Source organism: Phodopus roborovskii, unplaced genomic scaffold (genome assembly GCF_943737965.1).
Source record: "Phodopus roborovskii unplaced genomic scaffold, PHOROB, whole genome shotgun sequence".
In the NCBI taxonomy this organism is placed as follows: Eukaryota; Metazoa; Chordata; class Mammalia; order Rodentia; family Cricetidae; genus Phodopus; species Phodopus roborovskii.
The window spans coordinates 2,834,114-2,859,778 of record NW_026125052.1 but is presented as its reverse complement, the minus strand read 5'-3'; the positions used below and the strand labels follow the sequence as shown (position 1 = coordinate 2,859,778).

Here is a 25,665-nt window from a genome sequence, read left to right as displayed (position 1 = left end):
GAAGTGTTCAACTTCAGCCATCTTTCTAGCTCCAAGACTGTAATCTTAACAACAAATATAGTATTGAATATTTTTCGGGTATATAAATAGATAAGTCTGAGCTAAAATATTAGGAGAATGTATAGATGCATTGTTAGAGGAAATGTTTGGGCTGACCTCTAAGCCTGGTGACCTGATTTCAATTCCTAGAACCCACCTTGCAGAAAGAGAGAACTGTCCCTGCAAGTTGTCTTCTGACCTCCACGTACATGCTGTGGCATGTACACAAGCATACATACATCCATGTAATAAAAAAGAAATGTTTGTGTTACTGATAGATATGGTAACAAGAGGTGTGCAAGATGGCCCAGCAGTCAGGGTGCTCACTACCAGTCCTGATAACCCGAGTTCCATCCCTGGAAGCACAGAGAAGAGGCACAAATTGTCTTCTGTGTGCATACCCGCTGCTCCACGTTGTTAGAGCCAGAGGAGATAGATGACTCCAGGAAAGTAGTGTCCGTACACATCCAACAGAACGATACTCATGTAAACTCGCAGTGACTGTGGCCACACACACAGGTTCAAGCCAGGAATCCCAGTATTGACAACTACAAGGCAAAAAGCTATCTGCAGCTGATAATCTGCTTGCAAAGGAAAACATAGTTCTCTCCAATGGGGTCTCCTGAGTATATTACCACGCTTCATGGCAGGCCACATGCCCAGGAGTAGTTTGCCAACACAAAACAAACTCAATGATACTTCTGTAGACCTTTTGTCACTTATTGCTTTATTTGGACATTTTTTTCTATCATATTGGTCTTTTGAGTGCATATTTTGGTTTCTGTTTTTTTTTTGTTTTTTGTTTTTTTTTTAGATATGTGCGTTTATTCTTGTTTATTTAAACAAAAAGCTATGTATTCGTGTAGATGCAGAGGTGAGGAGGACCTAAGAGGAGCTGAGGGATGATAGGAGCATTATTGGTATATATTATATGAAAAATATTTTTCAATAAATATATAATGAAAAGAAAAAAAATTTAATGACAGTTATCTGGGAAACGTTTTTGTGTTACAAATGAGTAAACAGTATCATCAGTATATTTAAAAAATAGTTTGTTTTTCTTTTTTCTTTTTGGTTGTTTGAGACAGGGTTTTTCTGCATAGTCCTAGAACTCGGTCTGTAGATCAAGCTAGTCTTAAACTCACAGAGATCCGCCTGCCTCTGCCTCCCAAGTGCTAGGACTAAAGGTGATTAGCTTTTTAAAAGTATATGAGTTGTGTAATTGTGCATCATGTGGGTACATAATGTAGACACTGTAATTTCTTTAAAAGTATTTATTTTTATTTTATGCATGTGGGTATATTTTCTTGCATGTCTATGCACCACATACATGCCTGGTGGCTGAGCAGCCCAGATGAAAGCATTGGACCATCTGGAACTGGAGTTGCAGATGGTTGTGAGCAGCTATGTGGGTGCTGGGAACTGAGTTGAGATCCCTGGGAGAGCAGTAAATGCTCTTAACTGCTAAGCCATCTCTCCAGTCCCCATATTGTAATTTTAAAAATTATATTTAGTAATCTTATTTACCTTTTTATTGGATTTGAATACTGTCCTAAATGTACTTTGATACTTGTATTAGACAAGAATTTTCTCATGTATCACTAGCTGTCCTGGAACTTACTCTGTAGATCAGGCTGGCCTCAAACCCAGAAATCCACCTGTCTCTGCCTCTTGAGTGATGGGATTAAAGGTGTGGGCAACCTCCCCAAGCCTGAATATTCCTATTTGAAATAGAAGTATAATGTGAGGCTGGGTGTGGTGATTCACATTTTTAATCCCAGAATTCAGGAGGCAGTAGCAAGTGGGTCTCTTGCTACTGGTCTATTGAGTAAGTTTCATGACAGGTGGGACTTTGCAGAAAGACAATCCTTACCTTTATTATTTAGGATACTGAAATTTCCGGTTTTTCTTATAGGGCAATAGCAGTAATGAAGCATGTTCTTGTTGTCTTTGTTTTAATCCTTTTTGCTTGATTTTGAAACACATCTGAATGTAAATAAATACAGGAATGGTTGTACTGTCAATTACATTATTAATCTTCATTATTATGTTTTTATAGTTTATACAGTGATAACATTTCTGAACACATTGTAGGCATAGCTTTTTTCTTCTTTCCTGATTCAGTACTGTAGATAAGGTTCTGGTAGATTGTTTCTCTTCATTTAATCTTGTAACCTGGGAAACTTCCAATCCTTGGTGAACTGAGGTGGTTGCTTACTTAGCTAAAAGGAAAATTATTATTATGTTTTAGTTATATGGTGGTTAATGGAGTTATTTTTTTTTTTTTTTAGGAAAGCCAGTGGATGAGGGTTTGAATAAAAAACCTGAGGTGCCATCATCATGCTGTTGTGCATGCCATTCAAAGAATTTTACATTCCGTGACATGAACATGGGCACTTCACCTCATTTCAGTAGTCCAAGCAAACCGTCTGAAAGAAATGGCACTTCATCACCCTGTCAAGGTAAATTATATTCTGCTTATGTCTGTTGGAATCTATATTGGATCTTTCCTTACTTATTACTACTCTTAAGCTTAATTCAGATAAATTTACCTAGTATGATTACTTTTTCTGAAATTCCTTTTTCAAAAATTAACTTATTTTCTATATTTGAGTATTTGTCTTCAAGTGTGTGTCTGTGTTTCCTGTGCATGCCTGATAGCCTTGAAGACCCTGGTACTGGAATTTCAGCCCCCCCCCCGAAATTATTTAATTACATTTATCTTCGTGTGTGTGCTACAGCACTTGTGGTTGTCAGAGGACAACTTGCTGGTGTCATTTCTCTCCTTCTACCATGTGGGTCCTAGATCAGGTCATTGGTCTTGGACACAGGTGCATTTATGCACTGAGCCTCTCTGAAATTCTTTAAATTATATTTATTTATTTTCAGTGCTGGTTATGGAACTTCAAGTTTTGTGTGTGTCAAAGAATGTGCTTTGAACTGAACAATGGGCTTTAGGGGAATAATTTTACCATGTCATTGAGTGCTCAAAAACTTTTGGACCTTTTAATTTGTGTTCTCACTTCAATTACTGAGATATTTCTCTGGGTTACCCCCTCCCCATTAGTCTTTTCTCTGTGTTGTCTTCTGTCACCAGTGATGAACTTCACTTTCTTGTGAAAGTGGAGTTATATATGTGGTTCTATGTCTGTCTTGGTATTGTATTGTTGAGAATCTATTGGTTTATTCTTCACTTCTCTATATTATTTCCTTGTATTATTATACCAGGATATGTTCATCTATTCTACAGTTTCAGGTGATCGAGTTGTTTTCATTTTTGTTTAATAAAACAGGGATTTTCTTGTTTGTATGAGTACAAATAGATTTTTTTCTATTGTATACATACTTGAAAATAGGTTGGTTATAGCTTATACATTTTTATTAGCTGTAGTAGATAATGCCAACAATTTCCCAGTTTTTGTAATCCTCTAGCCATCCCTCATTAATTCAGGCATACATTCTTTATGGTACTTTGTGTGGATATTGTATTCTTTTCAAATCAAAAGTCTGTGGTAACCCTTAATTGAGCAAATTTGTTGATTGTAGGCAGACTTTTCTTTCCCACCTGCCAGTTCCCAAATAACTGGCACAGAGGTTTAATATATCAATTATAAATGCTTATCCAATAGCTCAGGCTTATTACTAACTAGGTCTTATAACTTAGCCCATTTCATTTTCTTTTAATTTATTGTATGTGCATTGAAGGTGTCAGATCTTGGGAGTTTGAGCTGCCATGTGGGTGCTAAGAATTGAACCCGAGTTCTTTGGAAGAGCAGCCAGTGCTCTTAATCACTGAGTCATCTCTCCAGCCTAGTCCATTTCTATTAATCTTTGTATTGCCACATGGCTTGTGGCTTTACCTGTTCTCCAGCATGTCCTGCTCCCCTTATGTCTCTTGGCAACCTCAGACTCTGCCCTTCTTCCCAGTGTCCTTAGTTTGGTCTTCCCGCCTAACCTTATTTTGTCTAGCTATTGGCTAGTCAGCTTCTTTATTAAACAAATCACAGTGACATATATTCACCCAGTGTAAAGGAATAATTCATAGTTGATGCCATAATTTTTTTTCTAAAAGCATGATTGTTAGATTTTTTTTTTTTTTAGCAGTAAGGTGTTTTTTTAAAATAAGGCATTTTAAAATTAAGTTACTTTTTTCAGACATTAATATTACATAGTTAATAGCTACAGTAGGGACAATATAATCATAACTTTATATAATGGGAAACAAAAAAATTCATGTGACTCATTTTGTTGCCATGTTAGCTTTATTGAGATGGTGTGGAATGCAAGTCCCAACTTTAGAGGTGTGCTTCAGAGTGGAGGTTTTCAACACTCATATCTCTTGGTATTTCCAGTTTTCTTAAGTTTGAACCATGCTTGCATGTTTGGTGTTCTTACTGATGTGTTATTTTATCTTGTTTACAGTGCTATGGATTGAACCTAGGGTCAACCCCAACCCCAGCCTGTCATGAGTAATGAACATTTTACATGTTTATTGGTTTTTAGGAATAAATATCATCTTTAGTGAATTGTCTGTTTAAATAGTTTTTCTTTTGTACTGACTTGTGCGAGTTGTCCTTCTTATTTTCCACACCCTTTTCTCTTTCTTCATTTATTTTGGAGATACTAACTTCTATTTAAGTTATGCGCTTTAACAATTTAACCTTGTTGGTGAACTTGCAAACTCCTAAACTGTAGAGAATAGAAGATGTAGAGAATAGAGCTAGAGAGATGGCTCCTGAGGACCTGGGTTTGATCCCAGCACTCACATGGTGACTCACAACATTGTGTAAATCCAGTTAAGGGAATCCCACACCTTCTTCAGGCCTCTACAGGCACTACATGCATGTGGTGCATATATGTATATGCAGACAAAGTATTCATATACATAATATTTAAATAAATGAAGCCTTAAAAAAAAGACTAGGAACTATACCAAAAACAATAATGTAGTTTAGAAATTTAACCTACCTTGTACTAAGAAAGAATAAGCTCAATATAAGGCAATAAAAATCATAGCGTATAAAGAAAACGTCTCTCTTTAAATCTTATGTTTTTAATGACTTTCATGAGAAAAGGCTTTTGGATCATGGAAGATCTGGGTCTTTGATCCCTATTGTTGAACTATTAATCATTATATTAAAAAACAAAAATCTATCCCTATCTGTGTCCAGGAAGAGCATTCATTTGTTAAAGTGTTTGCTGTGAATGCATGAGGACTGAGTTTGATTCCCCAGCACCCACTTAAAATCTTGACTGTGGGGCTGGAGAGGTGGTTCAGAGGTTAAGAGCAAGTACTATTCTTCCAGGAGACCAGAGTTCAGTTCACTCATATTCTCTTTGGGCATCTATATTCAAGTGCACATAGCCAATTGAAAATAATAATTGAAAAAAATCTGAGTTCAGTGGCATACATGTAACTCCAGCACTGAAGAGGTGAAGACAGGATCCCTGGAGCTTGGTTGTTAATCAGTGAGCTCCAGGTTCAGTGAGGGGCACTGTATCAAAAAGTGGAGAAGCGATTGAGGAAGATACCTGTAGTTGACCTCTGGCTTCCATGAATACACACATACATCATACATGCACATGTGTGTGTGCGCACGCACGTGGGTACCCACGTGCATGATCACACGTATTCTTCCATTAAACACACACAAAACCAAAAAAAGAAAACCTTGAAAATGGCATGTGGCATTGATTCCGTTTTGTGTTATAGGCTCAAACTTGTTGTATCTGCTTCTGTAGATCTTTCTGCTCTGTGAGCAAATGGTTTGTAAATCTTCTCCGTCAAGGCATTGTTTCACTTTCTGGTCATTTTGTGGACTTGGTGTGAGAAATGACTATTAAGGGGATTTAAGCCACAGAAAAGGAAGAACGTGTAGCGGAACAGGGGAACGAGGTACCTTTAAGAAAAGGTGCATAGGCAATGGAAGAAGTTAATGTATAGGATAGTGAGAAAGTAGTTATGGACATGGAGGCAAAGGAAGTGTTTGCCTTGTTTCCAGAAGGCAGGGTGTTGTTTGTCATACTGAAATTATCTTTAAGGGTTTTAAATTGAAATGGCAAATTATTAACTTTGTAATATTGGCCATTTCTTTAAAATTCACTTTGGTAAAATGGGAATAATTTTTATAATTTAGTAGTTAAGAGGTTTTTGATGGCTTTAAGAATGAGTTTTCGGAGTTGTGAGGTTAAGACACGAGTCTTAGTCTCTGAATACTATTTTTAGTCTAAAGAACGTGATGAGGCCCAGTAGGACAGGAACATTAAAGTTTTCAGAGAAATGAAACAGCATTGATTGCATCTTAAAGGGCGCGATTTCCATATTTTGTCACCATCCTCTATATTACAGATTGAGCCTAAAGCTTCTCACATGCCAGGCAGTTGCTTTACCAGCTGAGTGACACTCCAGCCCTTACAGTGGTATTTCTTAAACCATGCAATAGAGTATAGCCTATAAAACATGAGTCCTGTTAAATGTATGTTTCTTGAAATGCTCTTTGTATTTATGGTAAAAATAAATCGGGTGATAAAAAGTTTCTTTAAAATATGTCTTGCTGGATGTCTTGGTGCATGTCTTTAATTTCAGAGGCAGAGGTAAGTGGATTTCTTTGAGTTTGAGGCTAGTCTGGTCTGCTTAGGGAGTTCCAGGCCAGCCAGGGCTACATAGTGAGACACTGTCTCAATCAATCAGCCAATGGGGGGAAAAAAATCATACATTTTAAACTGTTATGAAATTTATAGAAATGTCTTAAATTTTGGTTTTCTTCTAAAATTGCATAGAATACATTATTTATATTATTTTTATTATAAATGTATCATATTTATTGTAAAATTACTTTTTATATAAGACTCTCCTGAAAAAAATACTCTAGCTGCAAAGTTATCTGCCAAGAAACAGGCATCTCTACCCAGAGATGAAGATGATGATTTTCAAATGGAGAAGAAAAGAATCCGACCCTTAGAAACTGCACAGCAGGTAAGCAGTTTATTGACTGTTAAAATAACCTCGTTATCTAGTTAGGCATAGCTGAACATGAAGTTGGTGGCGCTGGTAGAGAACAGTTGTGTCATAGCTACAAAATAAACGGTCATTTTCATTCTATTGGTATTGCTGCCAAGGAAGTTGTTAGTGTAGCAGGTTTTTCACACACACTAACTTAAGGCAACTGCATGATGATTTCTTGCACATGAATAATTTGGTGGTATTTTCTTCAGGCATATGTGTAGCAACTTTACAATTTTTCAGATTTATTAATTTTCAAAATTGCTGATATAATTCATTATACAAAACAATAGGTTTCATGATGACATATTTATTTGTGGGTATTACTTGTTTTGAACATAGTAACATTCTCCTGTTCTCCCCACTCTGCTGGTCTCCTTTTCCAAAATGGCTTATTTTGTGCCTTCTCATCTGATTTTTTTTTTTTTTTTTTTTTTTTTTTTTTATTAAACTAGATCTTTCATATGAGAGAGTGTGAAAAGGGCAGAGTGCTTTGTGACTCTTTGTACCATCCTTACACAGGGTCCATGTTAATTTTTATTGTTACAGTTTTAGCACCTATGCTGTTGAAGAGTATTGTACTTATGTTTTATTTTAATGTGTGTGAATGTTTTGCCTGCATGTGTGTATGTGCTCCACGTGCATGCCTGGTACCAGCAGAGGTCAGTAGAGGTTATTGGATCCCCTGGAACTGGAGTTATGGATGCTTGTGAACTACCATGTAGGTGCTGGGAACTGAACCTGGATCCTCTGCAAGAGCATCAAGTGCTCTTAGGTGCAAAACCATCTCTCCAGTCCCATTACTGTACTTTTAAAACTCTTCAGTACTTTTTACCTAATTATAGCATTTTCTTTTGGTTCGAATACCTTTGAATTTTCACACTATATATAATTTTGGTGTGACAGTGTAAGTGGAATGGCAAAGTTTACTGGAAGTTTAATGTTGTTTCAGTGGTGTTCTTGGCATTTGTGTGTGTGCCTGCACGAGTATTGAACCCAGGTCCTCCCGCATGCTAAGCAAACACTCTTTCCCATTGAATTGATAATCCAGTCACTTAATTTGAGACAGGATCTTTCTGAGTTGACTTTAGACTTGTGATCCTTCCTTGGCTTTCTGCAAGCTGAGATTGCAAGCATGCAGCACTCATATGCCTGGCTATTTACTTTTTTTTTTTTTTTTAAGATTTGTTTATTTATTATGTATACAATATTCTGTTTGCATGTTATTTCTGCAGGCCAGAAGAAGGTACCAGATCTCATTACAGGTGGTTGTGAGCCATTATGTGGTTGGTGGGAATTGAACTATGCCACAGAGATATGGAGAGTGAGAATTTAATATACTTAGTTATAAATACTAAAGAGGGATTATTAATTAGCATGTCACTTGTATGTAAATAATTGAGTACTTTCACAAGTATATTTAAATTGCTTGTGTTCCAGTTTTACATAGTTTAAATATCTACCAACAATTTCTGGAATTAAATCTTGTTTTTACAAGTAGAATAAACTAGCTTATTTTTGTAAAAGTACCAATTATAAGTGGAACTGGAATCTAGGATATGGATTAATTATTAATGTATTTTCCAGTTAGGTATGTGGTTTGGCTTGGCTGAAATGCTGTATTGTCTACATGGTATGACAATTTTATAGGAAGATCATTGTAATACAGTAATTTTTTGTAATAAAATAATTTTTATACATTAGTACTTGAAGAGGACATGAGTTGTTACCATATATTCTCTTTGACCTTAATGGTGTTATGAGGTTTCTGTTTGTATTGTTTTTTAGGATTTTATTATTTTTTGAAAAGATTTATTTGTTTTGTATAGTGTTCTGTCTGCATGTGTCCCTGCAGCCAGAAGAGGGCACCAGATCTCATTACAGGTGGTTGTCAGCCATTATGTGGTTGGTGGGAATTGAACTAAGGACCTCCAGAAGACCAGCTAGTGTTTTTAACCACTGAGCCAACTCTCTAGTTCCAAGATTTTATTATTACTAATTAGAATTAACCTTTTGAAGGAAGAAGAGGGAAGGTAGAAACATCTACAGTTTAGCTGTTCTTCATCTGGTTCTGTGTTTATAGATGAGAAAACGTCATTGTTTGGAAAAGGATGTCCACCATTTGGATGCACAAGTAGCTTCAGAAAAGAAAGCAAAACCCGAGTCTCCTGTAGGAAAGACCGGCTCCTCTTTCCAAAATGTATGTATTATGCCTTTAAAGAAGGAAAATGGAGAATTTTCTAAATCTATTTTGAAAGTAGAGAAAGTAGCATGATTTGAGTAATGTATTTTTAGGTGTATGAGTGTTTTGTCTGCATGTATGTATGGGCAGCATACTTGTGCAGTGCCCATAGCTGTGAGAAAAAGGTGTCATCCATTCTCCTGAAACTGAAGTTACAGTTGGCTTTGAGCTGCCATGTGGGTGTTGGGAATCTAACTTGGATCCTTTGGAAGATCCAGTCCTTTTTATTTGTGGGTCATCTCTCCAGCCCCTATTCTTTTCTCTTTAATTGTTCTTTTGTTTGTTTGTTTGAGACAGGACTCATATGTCACAGGCTGATCTTCAGCTTCTTATGTAACCAAACAATGACTTTGAAATTCAGCCTGCCCCCAAATTCTGATTACTAGTGTGTACCAGATTTGTTTTCATGTAATGATTCATGTACTAGCAATGTAGAAAGTCATCAGTCTTCATATGATTAGAGTGTGGTCAATAGAAGCATTGTGTTTGGGGGAATATAATAATAATCTAATGCTGCTTTGTTCCAGAATTCATAATCATTTTCTTAGGAATTGATTTATATTTTAAAGTAAATCTTTATAGTGAGTAAGGTATTGTTACACGTTTTATGCTTATTTTGGTGTTTATTAAACAAGTGATGCTATAGCAGCTTTTTTGTTCAGTGTGTAGGAAAGACTTTGGTCCAGCAGAGTGCGCTGTTGGCCTTTGTCAAAAGCTGAGGCCCAGGAGCCTTTGGGCTTCTTTACCCCCTTTTCTTTTTCCTTTACCCCTGACCCTCCTCTTCTTCCCTTCTTTCCTATGTCTGTCTTTCTCTTTCTACCTAACGGTTTCTCCTAGGATCTCATGGGAAAATGACTGATTTTCTCCGAAGGTGTTTTTTTAAGTCATTTTGCCAATTTTACTTTTATTTAAAATGACCAGTTAGCTGTGTTGTAACTGCATATATCTGGGGAATGATTATTTATTTAAATGATGATGCTTTTTGTGTGCTAGGACACTTCTCTAAGTAGTTTATGAATGTTAATTCACTTTGAAAATACAGATTCATGTGAGTGAATTTTTATTGTCAAATTATATTAATTTTTCTTTGTGTCTAGTTTCAAAATAAAACAAAAGCCTTGACTTAGGTATTATATCATTCTGATGGGGAAGGTATTATTTCCCCTAATTCTGCAGGAGAAAATTGAGGTGTAGCCTTAAGTAATTGGTTCATCTCACAAGGTTGTTGAGTAGAGGAGCTGGGTTAGAATGGTTAAATCCTCCAGAGTTGTGGAGTTGTGTTCATTTTTGTGCTGTCACAGGTCATACAGTGTGCAGTACTTTGTACATATTGCTGTAAGATAGTTTCTCATTTAGTTTCCCAGCATCCTGTCTTTTCTTTCCAGTGTTTTCAAAAGTTTGCTGTTATATGCATGTTTATCTACCTTGTTTGCCTCATTGGCAGGTTGTTCTTGAGAACAAGTACAATATCTGTTTTTTTCATTTTTATACCCAGCATCTAGCACAGAGCCTGTACTTGGTCCTCACATATTTGTAGACTAATTGAACTTTTTTTTAAGGCCTAAGTTAAAGAAATGCATGATTCTCCATTATTTGTAGCTTATGACTTTTGGTCAGATCCACATACTTAGGGGATGTAATAGTATTATAGTATTAAAACAAAATCATTTCATTTTGGCTTTCATATATTGGCATACTCAAGGAAGATACTAAGCAGTACGCTTCAAGAGTTAGGAAGTAAGTTGATAAGTAATATAAATAAAAAAATTAGAAACAACTTTTGCCTTCTGTAGCTACAAGAGGAACAAGTTGTTAAATAACATTATAACTAGTTGAAAATATAATAAAGGGGACAAAATTTTAATACCTTTGCCAGTCACTTACATACAGTAGCCTAATTTCTCAAGGAATTATAATGACATGCTAATAGCTTTCTAAAATCTATACTTGTACCAGGTAATTTATGTGTTTTTCATTTGATGTTAAGCTCAATGTTAAGGAAATAGAGGAGATGTTAATTTGATAGTTGAGAAAAGTGAAGTTCGAAGATTCTGGATAAAGGGCTGGAGGGATGGTTCGGTGGTTAAGAGCACTTGCTACTCTTGCAGAGTCCCAGGTTCAATTTCTAGCTCTCACATTGGTGTCTCACAATTGACAGTCACTTCAGTTCAAGAGAATTCAAAGCTCCGTGCTGACCTTTGAGGGCACCCACACACCTGCGGTGAACATACACATGCACGTAATTTTAAAAGATACTAGGTTTGACCGTGGTCATACAGGGAAATTGTGAAATCATGATTAGGATCTAGTTCTAAATTATAGATTCATGGGTTGTAAATGAGGACAAGAAAAAAAAAAAAAAAAAAAAGAAGGGGAAATTTGTGTTATTAGCTGATGATTTTAAAAATGTGAGAGAAAATAGGCTTCATTATTTAATATGCCTGACATTAAAATATCTCTAGCTAGGGTGGCTAAGGCCTATAATTTGACCATGCAGGAGGCTAAGTCAGTAGGATTGTGAATTCATGGCCAACCTTGGGACTTCATAGCTTGTTTGATGCCAGTCTGGTGAGACCCTTAGTATAATAAAATAGAAGAGAACAAGATAGAATCAACTGGTCTTAGTAATCAGTCTGTGACTCAGAGAGAGATGGCCACAATGCATGTGTGGCAGAGAATAACCTTTTTTTTTTTTTAACTATTTTATGTGCATGGGTGCTCTGTCTGCATGCACGTCTGTGTACTTCATGTGCATGGTGCCCGCAGAACGCAGAAGAGAGTCTTGGATCCCCAGGACTGAACTTACCGTGTGGGTACTATAGATTGAACCCGGGTCCTCTGTGCTCTTAACCACTGAGCCATCTCTCCAGCCCCTCGAGGACAACTTTGTGCAGTCAGTTGTCTCCTTCCACTTTTCCATGGGTTCTGGGAATTAAATGCAGGTCACCTGGCTTGTACAACAAATGCCTTTACCTGCTGAGCCACCTCTGGACCTAGATTTGTTTGATTTTCATTAAAACAAAACAAAACAAAACAAAACAAACAAAAAACCCAAACGTTTTGTTGCTGTCTTATTCCCCACAGATAATATCTTGGTGTGTACAACCTGAGGTGCCCTTCAGCTCTTAATTCTCTTGCTTCAGCCTTCTGAGTAAAAACATCCATGATTGGTTTAAACTCAGTGTTTGTATTTGTTTGTTTTTTCTGAGACAGGGTTTCTCTGTTACTTTGGAGCCTGTCCTGGAACTTGCTCTGTAGACCAGGCTGGCCTTGAACTCACAGAGATCCTCTTGCTTCTGCCTTCCTGGTGCTGGGACTAAAGGCGTGTGCCACCAACATCCTAGGTTAAACCTATTTAAAAAAAAAATGATTAATAATAACTATTTTTTTTAAAAAGTTCTAATTGTAAGTTAGCAGAAAAATAAGATGGTTTCCCTAGTAGTAGAGGGCCTACAAATAAATGCCATAGACTCTTGAGAATCTTCTTGGTTTTCATAGCTTTGCTTTTACATTTAAACTTTTTTTTTTTTTTTTTTTTTTTTTTTGAGACAGGGTCTCACAGTGTAGCTCTTATTGGCCTGGAACTGTATATGTAAACCATGCTTATAGCAATTCTCCTGCCTCTGCCTCCCCGAGTGTTGGGATTAAAGGCGTGTGCTACCTACACTCAACCATCTCTTTTAGTACTTATGTTAATGTGTGAGGTCAGGCTGTAACTGTGTTTTTTAAATAGAAGCCCAGTTTTCTCAGGATGACTTTAATGTTTTTGCTCTTACCCTATTCTAAGTTGTTATGAATATTTGCATTGGTTTCTGACACCCTGGCATATATATGTGAATAATAAAAGCCAAAGAGTCCAACATAGCTTCAAAGAAGAACACCAAGAGACACTGCCCTGCTCGTGTTCTCTGCTTATCTTGCATCTAAGCCAAGGATTTCCAGCCATTGTGCTTGTTTATTTTAATGTTTATCTCTCTTTGAAATTTGCTCAGTTTGCCTTTCCCTTCAGTTACTGGTTTTATGTATTTCTGTTGACTTCATATTGCCCTTTCCATTTTCTCATTACTTCTCTCCTGAGCCTTCCAATATTTGGTGTTTAAAGTATTATAATTCTAATACCACTTAATTCTGATTAGTATCTCCTCAAATCATGATTTTTTCTCATTTATTATTGTTTTCCCAGTTTTATGAATACTTGTAATAATCCCCAAATTGTCTCTTGGTGTTTTAAATCTGTTAATTCAAATCTATTAAGTCAAGAATGTTTATATTTTTAGGCTCTTAAATATTTCCTGGAAATAATAAAAAATCCTTTTTGAAATTGAACTTATTTGTTTTTTGAGACAGGGTTTCTCTGTATAGCCTGGCTGTCCTAGAACTCCCTTTGTAGACCAGGCTGGCCTTGAACTCTCAGAGATCTGCCTGTCTCTGTCTCCCCAGTGCTGGGATTAAAGGCGTGCACCACCATTCTGGACACTTTCTTTTTTTGAGACAGTCTTACTGTGCCTTGGGCCTTGGCTGTATTTACTATGTCGAGCAGGCTGGTTTCCACTTCTGCCTCTGCCTCCCAAGTGCTGGGACTAGAGTTGTATTCCACCAAGCCCCATGTAAACTAATTTTTATAGTTTAAAAAAGTTTTTATTTTTTTTAAATTTGCATGTACCTGTGTGTCTGTTTGGGGATGTGTATGTGAGTGCTGGAGGAGAAGTGCTGGACCAGAAGGAGAGTATTGGCTCCCCTGGAGCTGGAGTTACAGGCAGTTGTGAGCCTCTGACATGGACTGGGAAACAAACTTGCATCCTCTGCAAGAACAGTATGTTTTCTTAATTGCTGAGTTATTTCTCTAGTCCCTGAATTTTGTATATTTTAAATTTTTTGTTACATGTACTTATTTATGTTTGTGTGTACTTTGTGCTTGTCTTAGACATCTTTTACTCAGCCAGTCATCTTACTAGTCCAGAATTTCGTATTTTTAATGACATTTTCCTTCCTTCCTTCCTTCCTTCCTTCCTTCCTTCCTTCCTTCCTTCCTTTTTTAACAGATCTTGCCTCAAGTGTTTTTTTGTTTGTTTTAAACAACTATTTTATGTGCATTGGTATGAAGGTGTCAGATCTGGAACTGTAGTTACAGACAGTATGAGCTGCCATGTAGTTACAGGAAATTGAACCCAGATCCCTTGGAAGAGCAGCCAGTGCTCTTAACTGTTGAGCTATCTTTCCAGCCCCAAGTTTATTTGTAAAAACAGCACTGAGCATTTGCAAATAGTGTGTAGGTGTGTCACACCAACCCATCTGTCTTCACATTGGCAGACAGAAACCTTTTCTACGGGCCTTCCCAGGGGCCTGGGCACCTTTGGGATTCTGAGCTAGCTTGAGCTACAGCCTGGGCTTGAGGTGGAGCTGTGGTTTGAACCTTGGGCTTTCATTGGCAGAACCCACAACCCTTGGCTAGCCTATAACCCTTGGCTATGTAACTTTGAATCTGCTTCCCAAGCTTTGGGGGAGCGATGAAAACAAGATGGCTGAATTTGTGTGCTGAGGTGCTTTGGCATCTTGTCTTAGCCACTTTGGGCTTCACAGGGGCAATGATGACCTCTGCCCGTGCACTTGTCACCTTCTCATCGTTTGCCTGCATCTTTGTCAGGCCTGTCTTGTGCTACTTGGCAAAACACATGTTCCTTAGGAACTTGAGGTCAACCTCCTTAAGAGATACTAATCTTTGTGACCAGGGTTTCTTGATGCCAATTCTTTTTGTGGATTGGTTGTGTGTGGTGCGGTTCTTGGACTTGTCCATGTCTGCACAGTAACCAGCAGCTCCCAAAGTATCTGGGATTGGAAGACAAGTATTTTTTTTTTTCTTTGAATACCAAAGCAGTGTCTATTTATTTATTAAAGAAAATTTGGAAACCATAAAAACATATAAGTAAGTTATTAACATTAATCTTATCCAACTATCCCTTCTGTCAACCCCTGATGTTTTGCCTATGCTTTGCTTTTACATATGTGTACTTGCATACTTGTGTATGAGCATATATATAATTGTCCATTGCTGTGTAACAAACTAAACATGTACCTTACTTTTGGAGTTTGCATTTTGACTGGCCTCAGCTTTACATATTTTCTACTAGTGTTAACTGTCCTCTGTTCTGTGATCAGCAGTAGGTCAGGAAATCAGCCCTGGTTTAAGGAGTTCATTGTTGGTTGGCTAGGATGATAGTGTGGGTAGCTGTCATAATCTAGAAGGCTCTATCCACTTAGTTGCCACAGGTTTCAAGGGAAATTAGAGAGCAAACCACAGGGTACAAGTGCTTTCCGAGTCTCTGGAGTTTGCTAATGTTACAATCACCAAATGGAAGTCACAAGAGCATATACAAGGGGTGGAGTTTTTTGTCTTTGTGAGAAGAGTAATACTGAGAAAACACCAGGAATTTGTAGTCATTTTTGCATTTTAGTGTATATGTATACTTTTGTCATAAAGTTTATAGTTTATAGCTTTTGTTTTATTATTCAATATAGTAGGTCATAGTAAAGACTTAAAATTCAATTTTTTGCTTGCCTATTTTGACACATGTACTTTTCTTTTTTGTGTGGGCTGATGTCTGTGACATAGTAGCTTATTGAGCTAATTATAGCCTGGTGCTTTTTGTTAATTGGATTGTGTGTGTGTGTGCATGTGCATTTGTGCACACGAGTGTATGTGTTGGGACAGTTTACATTAGACATTATCTGTTTTATTTATTTATTTATTTTTTTAGCAGTAGAATTGAGGGCCAGACATGGTGCTACACCTAATATTAGTACTTGGGGATTCTAGCACATAGTGACACTCCGTCTCAATCAAAGCAAAATAGAATAAAAGGAGTTGAGTAGCCTCTATAGCCTATAAAACCTGAAATATTCATTCTTTGCTCTTTAGAGAAAATATTGTCAATTTCCCAACTCTTCCAGTCTATATCAGTCTTAGTAATTGAAGCCAGAAGTTACTAGCTTCATAGAGATCTGCCTGACTGCCTGTGTGCTACCAAGTGTGGTCAGGTAAATTTTTTTTTAAAGGTTTAGTTTTTATTTTATCTGTAGGTTTGTGTGAATGTATGCCATGTTTCTGTGGAGACCAGAAGAGGGTATGAAATCCCCTCACCAACATGGGTGCTAGGAATCAAACTTGTATCCTCTAGAAGCAACATTAGTGGTTGAGTCATCTCTCTAGTCCCAAGATGCAATTGCAAAACCCTTAGGGAAAGACCAAAGGTCAAGCAAGATCCAGGATAAAGAAGGACTTTCTCTTGATCAGCAAAGGCTGATCTTCGCTGGAGAATGAGGTATTAGTCACCTTATATGAGTGTGCCCTCCTTGTGGCCAATCACTTTGACAGACATTATGGAGGCAATCCTGTCTGACTTACTGCTTCAGTGAACTAGAAGACAGATAAATGTGAGTTAAAGACCAGGAACCAACAAGAACACAAAATGAAACCACAGGTGTAGTCAGTATTTCCAAGTTGGCAGGGGAAAACATGGGGAGGGAACATGACACATCTCCTATATCTCTTCAGCTATGATACAGGCCCACAAGGAATAATTAACAGGCAAGTAGGCAGGTTGTGCACGAACGCAGATTCCTCCTGAGAGCCTGAATGAGGCCAGGAGCCTATTTGCACTATATTTGCACTACTCATTGTTTTCTTCACTTATGTAGTAGAAATATTTGTTGTTGGAAATGCCTAGAAATTTCTGCAAATATAACTGTGAGTCACCGTGATTAGAAAAAGAGGAAGCATTTATGTTTATAGCACAAGGGCTGAAGCTGTTGCAGAGTAGACAGTGGAGAATGGCATTAGAATTACCCGTGAAGAAACAGAAACTGTTGAAATTCTGTGCCAGAAGTGCACAACAGAAGTTAAATACAGAAAAGCACGCCATAGAGCTAGTGTGCACATCCTGATAATGGGTTAAAGTCTTCTGTCTCTGTTAGAGTGGACACTCACTGCTCTGTGGTTTGCTTAGCTGATAGTGAAAGAGGAAAGATGTCCTGACAAACTCCAGTATTGAAGGAGACAGTATTCAGGAGGCTGACTGTAGGAAAAACAAGGTGTTAAAATTTCCACGTTTTGTGGTAAACTCATCTGCTGAGCAGTTTTTGCTGATTAAAATTTGACACCAGAACAAGTCTATAAATGCTAATGAAACATCCCCGTTTTGATGCTGTGACCCAAAGTGTGCCATTTTGTAGCTGATGAATAGCCTTACAGGGACCAAAAGTATCAAGGACAACACTGTTGGGATGTCCTGACTCACTTGTGACAGGCAGTAGTGTGTGTCCATGCTGTTTAAAGGAGTGAATTTCTTCCCAGTGTCATTACAACAAAAAGACACAGATCATCAAGGATATCTTTCTGGATTGCTTTCACATTTTATTCCAATGGTTTGTGCTTGGTGTAGGAAAGCTGGCTTGGATAACAACTGTAGCTATTTACGTTAATTAAAATTCACTTAGGTACACTAATTACTTTTCAACTGCTGAATGTTCTCATCTGGCTAATGGCAAGTATATTGAATAGTCAGATATTGAACCACCCATCATTAGAGAAGATTCTGTTGGGGAAGGCGCTGTGTTAGAGGTTTGTGTGTAGGTGACGACAGCTCATTTTCAACAACTGTGATAGAAGCAAAACAGTTTTGTGTGTTGAGTACATGCACATGTGTGCACCTGCAGATGTGTGTGCAAGCATGTGTCATTTGTCTTACATCATCCACCTTCATTTTCGAGGCCGAGTGTCTTCATTGTCTTGGAGTGCTCAAATTAGGTCAGGCTGGCTGCCTAGTGAGCCCTAGGGATCCTGTTTGCCTCAGTTCAGGACTGGGATTCTATGTATGTGGGTCCTAGGCATCAGACTCAGGTCCTCATGCTCAAAAGTCAAGTACTCTGCCAACTGAGCTAGCTCCCCAATTACTTTGTATAAATTCTGTTAATAGTGTTTTGGTCAATGTGTGCAAGATGACTTTATAGCATAGTATTGTCGTCTTATTTAATTTAAAAAGATTGAATGAAGAAGCTTGAAAAATACCAAAATGGGGGTAAGAGATGACTTAGCAGTGAAGAGTACTTGCTATTCTCATTGAGGACCTGGGTTCCATTCTTAGCATCCACGTGGAGGCCCATAACTCTCCAGGAGATCTGATGTCCTCCTCTGTTCTCTGCCGTCTCCTGCTTGCATATGGTGTACATACTTACATGCAGGTAAAACACTCATACACAGAAAAATTATAATACTGAAATATCATAAAGTAGAAAATAACAATCACTTCTGGTCTTGAGGGGTGGTATTTTTAAGTATTTTTGAAATGTACAGGTAGGTATACATGTCATAAATGTACAGTTGGGTCAGTTTTCACCAACTAAATACATGGATGTCTCCATTCCTACATTCTTTCTCAGGCCTTGTGTCAATTTTCCTGTGCTTTGGTAGGCATTGAACATGTCTCACCTGCGTTAACAAACGCTGATCTACACCCTAGCCTTGATTATTGGGCTTTAGAATCAAAGAGAACTCAGAATTACATTTCTTATATCAAGATGTATATGAAAGCAGTTTATCTCACCGTTGTTTTTGTATTGTTTTGAGGTAGGGTCTCACTGTGCAGTCTGTATTACTTGACTGGAACGTACTGAACCCAGGCTGGCTTCAAATTTAATCTTCCTGTCTTAGCTTGCCCAGCTGTTTAGAGCATGAACATGAACACCTGGCTTATTTGATGCTGAATTAACCACTTGAATAAAGCTTTTTGTAATTGCTGGTTAATCCTTGGGTGACTTTTAAAAAATGTTTATTCATTTCAAAACAAGCTCTCATTATGTATTCCTGACTGCCATAGAACTTACTATATAGACCAGACTGGTCTCAAACTCAGTGTCTTCAGTTTACCTCTGCTTCCCAGGTACTGGGATTAAAGCCATTCGCCTCCACATATGACTATTTATTTCATGTGCATTTATATGTGATTCCAAGTATGTGTGTGCACCAGGTGCATGCTGGTGTCTAAGGAGGCCAGAAGAGGGTGTCAGATATCCTGGAAGTGAATTATAAATGGTTGTAAGCCACCCAGTGTGCTTCTGGGAACTAAACTTGTGTCTTCTGCAAGAGCAGTAAGTGCAATTAGCAGCTGATCAGTTTCTCCAGCCCCTGGAGTAATCTTTGATACCGTATGATTATTTTGTTCCCAACAGCTTTTTTGTTGTTATCGTTTGTTTTGAGATGGGGTCTATTTAGTCTAGGCTGGTCTCTGACTCACAGAGATCCTCCTGCCTCTACCTCCTGAGTGCTGGGATTACAGGCATGGGCCACCATGTTCAGCTCGTCCAGTATTTTAGCATCCACTTAGGCAGCTTGCTTGAGTCCCGTATTCAGTTGTGAGAGTTGACAAATGGTGAGTTTAGAAACTAACTCCAGTTAAAATACATAGCAGTCCTCTATAAAGAAAAATTTCATTTTTCATTTTCTTTTTAGATAAGATCTAACGCATTCAGCCTGGCCTTGAATTCCTGATCATCTTGCTTTTAATTCCCCAGTGCTGGGATTATAGGTGTGAACAACCATGCATGGCTTTTTGAGTTCAAGTCTGGTTGTGTATTCCAAGATGGCTTTGAATTTAGAATCTTTCTGCCTTAGTCTCCTGAATGCTGGGATTGTAGGCTCATGCCAGCTCTTTTTTGTTTTTGTTGTTGTTGTTGTTGTTGTTTTTAACACCTCAGGTGTTTTCCATGAAGTTGGTCATTGGAGATCATCACTATTTCAGTACTTATTGCTATAACTATATCTGAATATAGTTCTGTTGGGAGAAGTTTTATGTTATAACAGGTTGGTCTTTTCGGTATGTTTGTTAAACTGATACTTCTTATTGCATGAATTTTTCATATGTAAACTTAGATAAAAATAATCCTACTTTGGATCTTTTTGATTAATTCTACTGAAACAAGACTTTTCAGAAACCAGGGCTACTGTGTTGAGGAATTTCCATTTACACCAGGCAAGAAAGTAAACAGTAAGTGGAGAGTAGGGTAACAAACACTTACGGTATCAAAAAGCAACCGTGAAAAGGATCTGTCTTAATGTGCTAGCCCACTGCAGTTTAACATATTGCTTACAACCTTCACAATAGAATTTGAATGACTTCAGTTACACATTCCAGGAGACTGGCAGTCTGTTACAATCAGAGTCTGAACTTTAGAGCAGGCTAATTTACAGAGATGGGATGAAGAAAGTTGTGGATTTGTATTACACACTCTCACCTGACACTGTATCTGATCCCATACCTGCTGATTGACATCTTGAATGAGCTCTTTGAAGCAAGTTCCAACTTAATTAAAACGTTTGCTTGGTTAGCAGTGATCTGTGAAAGCCTGTGATAAATATTGAATCAGGTTCACCTGCTGGTTGCTGTGAGTGGATAAACAGCTGCTTTGTGCAGTTTAATCATGAAACTGGCAGTAGAATACTACTATTTAATTTTTTTTCTTTTTGGTAAAGAATGGTTGAAAAGGTGTGCTTACATCACACTGTCTTACTGAAGTGTGTGTGCTTCTGTGAGATTTTGTACAACAGGCATTCAAAATCTGTTTAGACGACTTAGAAAGCAGCAAATGGTTGAGCAAGTTAACAGTAAGCCCTCTTTTTATGCCTCACAGCTTGAATTATAATTGTGTTAATTGTCCTTTTACTACTGGCCCTGTATATGCATGTTTGTTTGTTTGTTTGTTTGTTTTTTTAAAGTAAACCCATAGTCACACGGATGGCCCTGGTTAAACTAACTAGATCACAAAACACAGCCCTGAGTGTGAGAAAGAGACTTGCAGGTAGGAGGGGAACTATCAGGGTAAAAAGGACATGGGAAAAAGCAGGGTGTGTGTGTGTGTGTGTGTGTGTGTGTGTGTAGTAACCAGATGTATTATGTACATGAGTGAAATTGTCAAAGAATACATTTAATAAAAATGCTAATAAAAAGGGACAAGGGACTGTAGAGATGGATCAATGCTTAAGAGGGCTTCCTGGCCTTTGAGAACTACTCAGTTCCTAAGGCCAGTATCAGGCGGGTCACAACAACCTGTACCTCTAGTTCCAAGGACAACCTTTTTTGGCCTTCCTCGGGTATCCACACACAAATAATTCTTGAAAAGATTTTTGTATTTTTACTTAGTTAGGTGGTAGGATTTAAGGTTTTGAATTTAACCACTATTTATTGTGGATTTTCCAGTGACAAATTCCTTTTGATTGCTTTTTTTTTTTTTTTTTTTTTTTTTTGATCAGGAAAATAGAATTATAAATATTTTTTAGCCTAATGCTATATTAATTAATGGATATTAAAACTGAGATGAGTTTAAAAGCAGTGGTTGAGCCTATATGAAATTATCTTCTTTTGACTACCTCCTTGGTCATCCCTGTGGAAAATAAATGTGAATGGCCAAGCTGGTTGTCAAGGAAGTGCTATTAATATTTCATTTCCATTATAAAATCACACAGATGTTAGAATAAAGCCTTCACCCAAATTAGTCATAGTTCTTTCTGAGCGATAACAGTTATGGAATCACTACTTTGAAACTGATTTTTGGGGCTAGAGAGATGGCTCAGCAGTTAATATGGCTGCTCTTCTGGAGGATCTGGGTTCAATTCCTAGCACATAGCAGCTCAAAACTGCCAGTTCCAGGGGATCTGACACTGTCACACAGACATACATGCAAGAAAGACACTAATGCACATAAAATAAGAATAAACAAGCCACTAACAATTAAAAATAAACGGATTTCCTAGGCACAGCATGGGTGGTGCCTGCCTTTAATCCTACTCCTTGTGGGGCAGAGGCAGGCAAGTTCTAGTGTGAGGCCAACCTGATCTGTACATAGTGACTTCCAGGCCAGTTAGGGCCACACAGTGAGACCCTGTCTCAGAAAAAACAAACAAACCCCACCCACAACACACAAAATGAAAACAAAATTCCCTCAGTGGGATAACCTTGATTTTCTGATCCCCCAGTTGTAGGAGGATGTGCTGGGGGTTGAACCTAGAGGTTTGTCTGTGCTAGGCAAGTACCCTACCCACTAAGCTCCTTCCCCAGTCTATCCCCCATATATTGTTTACCACTGTGAACATTTGCTATAGTAGTCTTTCCCGGTTCTCTATTTAAAGCTTTGTATTTTTATCTCTGCCTTCAATTTATTTGGAATTTTATGGAGAGACATTTAGACGATACTAAACTTGTTCAGCACTGTTATATTGTGCATATATTCATACATAAAGTTCTAGTTTGTTTTTATATATGTATATGTTTTTCATTGATTAGGAAAACCTTTATTAACTGTCCATTCTGTTGAAAGACTTAACATAGTTTCCTCACTGCTAAAACAATGAAGTTGAGTGTGGTGTCTCATACCTGTACACACAGCATCAGGGTGGCTGAGACAGGAAGATTACTGTGAATTTGAGGGCAGCTTATGGCAATAGTAAGTTCCAGGCCTCTTCTACAGAGTAAATACCCTGTCTCAGAAAAACAAACAAACAAACAAACAAAAAACAGGGCAAATCAGATCCCTTGTGTAACTGTCTTAATGTTTAAGAATTCCTCTAACATGTATACTTAGACCCATGCTGGCTCTAAAAGTATTTTATTCAAGATTTATTTTGAAGGCATGTGTGTCTGTGTGTGGGTACAGTGTACATGAGTGCAGTTGCATGCAGAGACTAGAAAATGTATTGGATCTCTGGAGCAGGAGTTATAGGCCACAGTGAGCCAACTGTGCTGGGAACAGAATTCAGGTCAACCACTAAGCCATCTCTCAAGCCCCAAAGAACTTAAGTATATTTGATTTCACTAGGTCACCAATGTGTTTTCCAAAGTAGATCTGTTAGTTTGTGCATGGGTCTATCCTGTATGACAGCTGGTCCGTATTCTTTCCAACAGTCTGATGGGGGTAGAAGGGAAATTGTGGTCTTAGCTAGCATTTTCCTAATTACTAAAACGGGCTAAGCATTAGGTTGTTAATATTTTCAAGTATGCATAGTATGCATTGATCTTTTCACTTTTGTGTAGTTTGATTTCCTTGTTCCTAGCTGTTCCATTATGTTTGCCTTTTTAAAGTGTGTTTATCAAAATCTTGTGTTTTAGATACCTTTAACTGATTAGTTTCTCTGCCTTCCTTTTACCTTGTTTACCTTGGGAGGCATCTTCTTGTTGCTGCATATATGTATGTGTGTATTGACTATTGAACCTAGGCAAATAGTCTACTGTTGAACTACAGCACCCAGACCTTTTTAAGTTTTACTCTGAGGTAAGATCTTGCTAAATCACTAAGATGGTTTTGAATTGGTTTACAGTCCTCCTGCCTCAGCTACGGAGGTAAATAGGATTATAGAGGTTTAGGCATCCAGGGGCCTAAGGAAGGTATCTTTTTAAATAGTAGTTTTACATGTTAATGACATTACATTTTCAATTTATTTTTGCTTTTTGTTTATTGTCTTCGAGGCTGGAGAGATGGCTCAGCAATTAAGTGCATTTGTTCTTGCAGAAGATTCAGGTTAATTCCCAGCACCCTGGTTCCAGGGGATCAGATGACCTCTTCTGACCTCCTTGGGCACCCAGCACACATATGATGCATGTACATACACTCAGGCAAATCATTTATACACATAAAATAATAATAATAATAAACAAACAAATAAATCCCTTTCAGGGGCAGGCTGTAGATGTAGAGGCATGTTCCTATAATGCCGGCATTCTGGAGGCTGAGGCAAAAGGATCAACTTTGGGACCATTTTGGGTTACATAAAGAGAGTTCATTGTTAGCCTGGGCTACAGAGTGAGACCCTTCTCAAATAAAAAGTCTTTTCTCACATTTGAATCACATTAACTCTTTCCTTCCTTCCTTCCATCCTTCATCCCTCCGTCCCTCCCTCCCTTTCTTCCTTCCTCCTCTCTTTTGTTTCTGTTTTTTTGAGACAGGGTTTCTCTGTATCCCTGGATGTTCTGGATGGAACTCACTTTGTAGATCAGGCTGGCTTAAAACAGAGATCCACCTGACTCTGCCTCCTGAGTGCTGGGATTAAAGGTACCCAGTGATTTGTTTTTCTTATATAAGATCTTATAGCCTGCAAAGCTTGAAATATTTATTCTCTGACCCTTGATGAACAGTGTTTGGCAGGAAAAATGTTTGCTGACTCCTGCTGTAAATAGTTTCTTAATGGAAAGATCCTCCTATCCATCCTTTGTTATAATGAACATGGATATTGATAGAAAATATTTAATTCAAATAACAAGTTTAAGTTATTTTTAATTTAAGTATATAGTTTATTCTAGGAATATTTTATAATTGCATAACAAACATAATGCACACGAACTAAGTAGAAACAATTCCTTAACTCATGAAACTGGTATTGATAAACTCTCCAGACTGCTACTTGTAGAACAATTAAAGAGAGAAGCCCTCTTTGTAAATGAAGTTGGGTGGCCCTTGTCATTGTCTTCTACTTGGCTTGGAAGAACCAAGGATTCTAATGTTTTTTGACTGAATGGATGAATGAAATGGAATACCCTTTCAGGGACAGCTTTAATAAGTGGAAATTATTAATATTGAATCTCTTAGGATATGTATTTGTTGCTCACAGCTAGAGTGGCTCAAATATTACCATAAATAATTCTTTAACTTCAAAAAGTAGTAAATTATCCTGTGCTTTTGCTTTTAAAAGCTAATCATTTGATTATTGAAGTAACTATCATATTTAAATCACTTTGAATTAGAACTTAAGTATCAGGCTTTAAAAGTGTGATATTAGGCTACAGTAGTTTGTTTGGGGACACTGAGTCATAGTCCTCTAATGGAAACAGTTTAAGCTACTTATGCACCCAGTGAATGAGTTATGCAAAGAAGTGTGAGTTGCTGTACTTAAGGAATTTTTAGTGTGTTAGAAAAAATGGCTATACATGTTCAAAGTTAGGGAAAATATGAATTGTTGGATTTTTTAAAATATTATTTAGTCTTCCCTCCACATAATTTGCTTTTTCTTTCCTCTGTATGTGTGTGTGAGAGAGAGGTGGGAAGGGAAAAGAGAGAGAGAGAACACAAGCACACACATGCATTTTTTAGACTGAGTCTCAATCCAGGCTGTCTTTAAACTTGCTATGTAGATGAGCATACACTTGAACCTGTCCTTATCTTCCTGCCTCCACTCCCCAAGTGCTGGATTACAGATGTGTGCCACCACACCTGGCTTAAATATTTATTTTGTTCATAATAAATATGTTCTTTTTGGTCTGCCTTGGGGGTTCAGTCCATAGTCTCCTTTTCCTGTGTGTGAATCACACAGTAGCAGAGCAACTTGATGAATTCAGACAAAATA

The 25,665-nt window shown here is 37.6% G+C and overlaps 1 protein-coding gene and 1 pseudogene across 1 annotated transcript in view; one reads left to right on the top strand and one right to left on the bottom strand.

Annotated features, from left to right (window-relative positions):
- The window catches only part of Brip1 (BRCA1 interacting helicase 1), a 109,488-nt gene that overhangs the window by 4,157 nt on the left and 79,666 nt on the right, over positions 1-25,665 (top strand). Inside the window, 3 exon segments of the mRNA XM_051179734.1 lie at positions 2,331-2,501; positions 6,888-7,015; positions 9,126-9,242. Coding sequence (XP_051035691.1) covers positions 2,331-2,501; positions 6,888-7,015; positions 9,126-9,242 — 416 coding nt within the window.
- On the bottom strand, positions 7,520-7,619 carry LOC127221878 (uncharacterized; annotated as a pseudogene).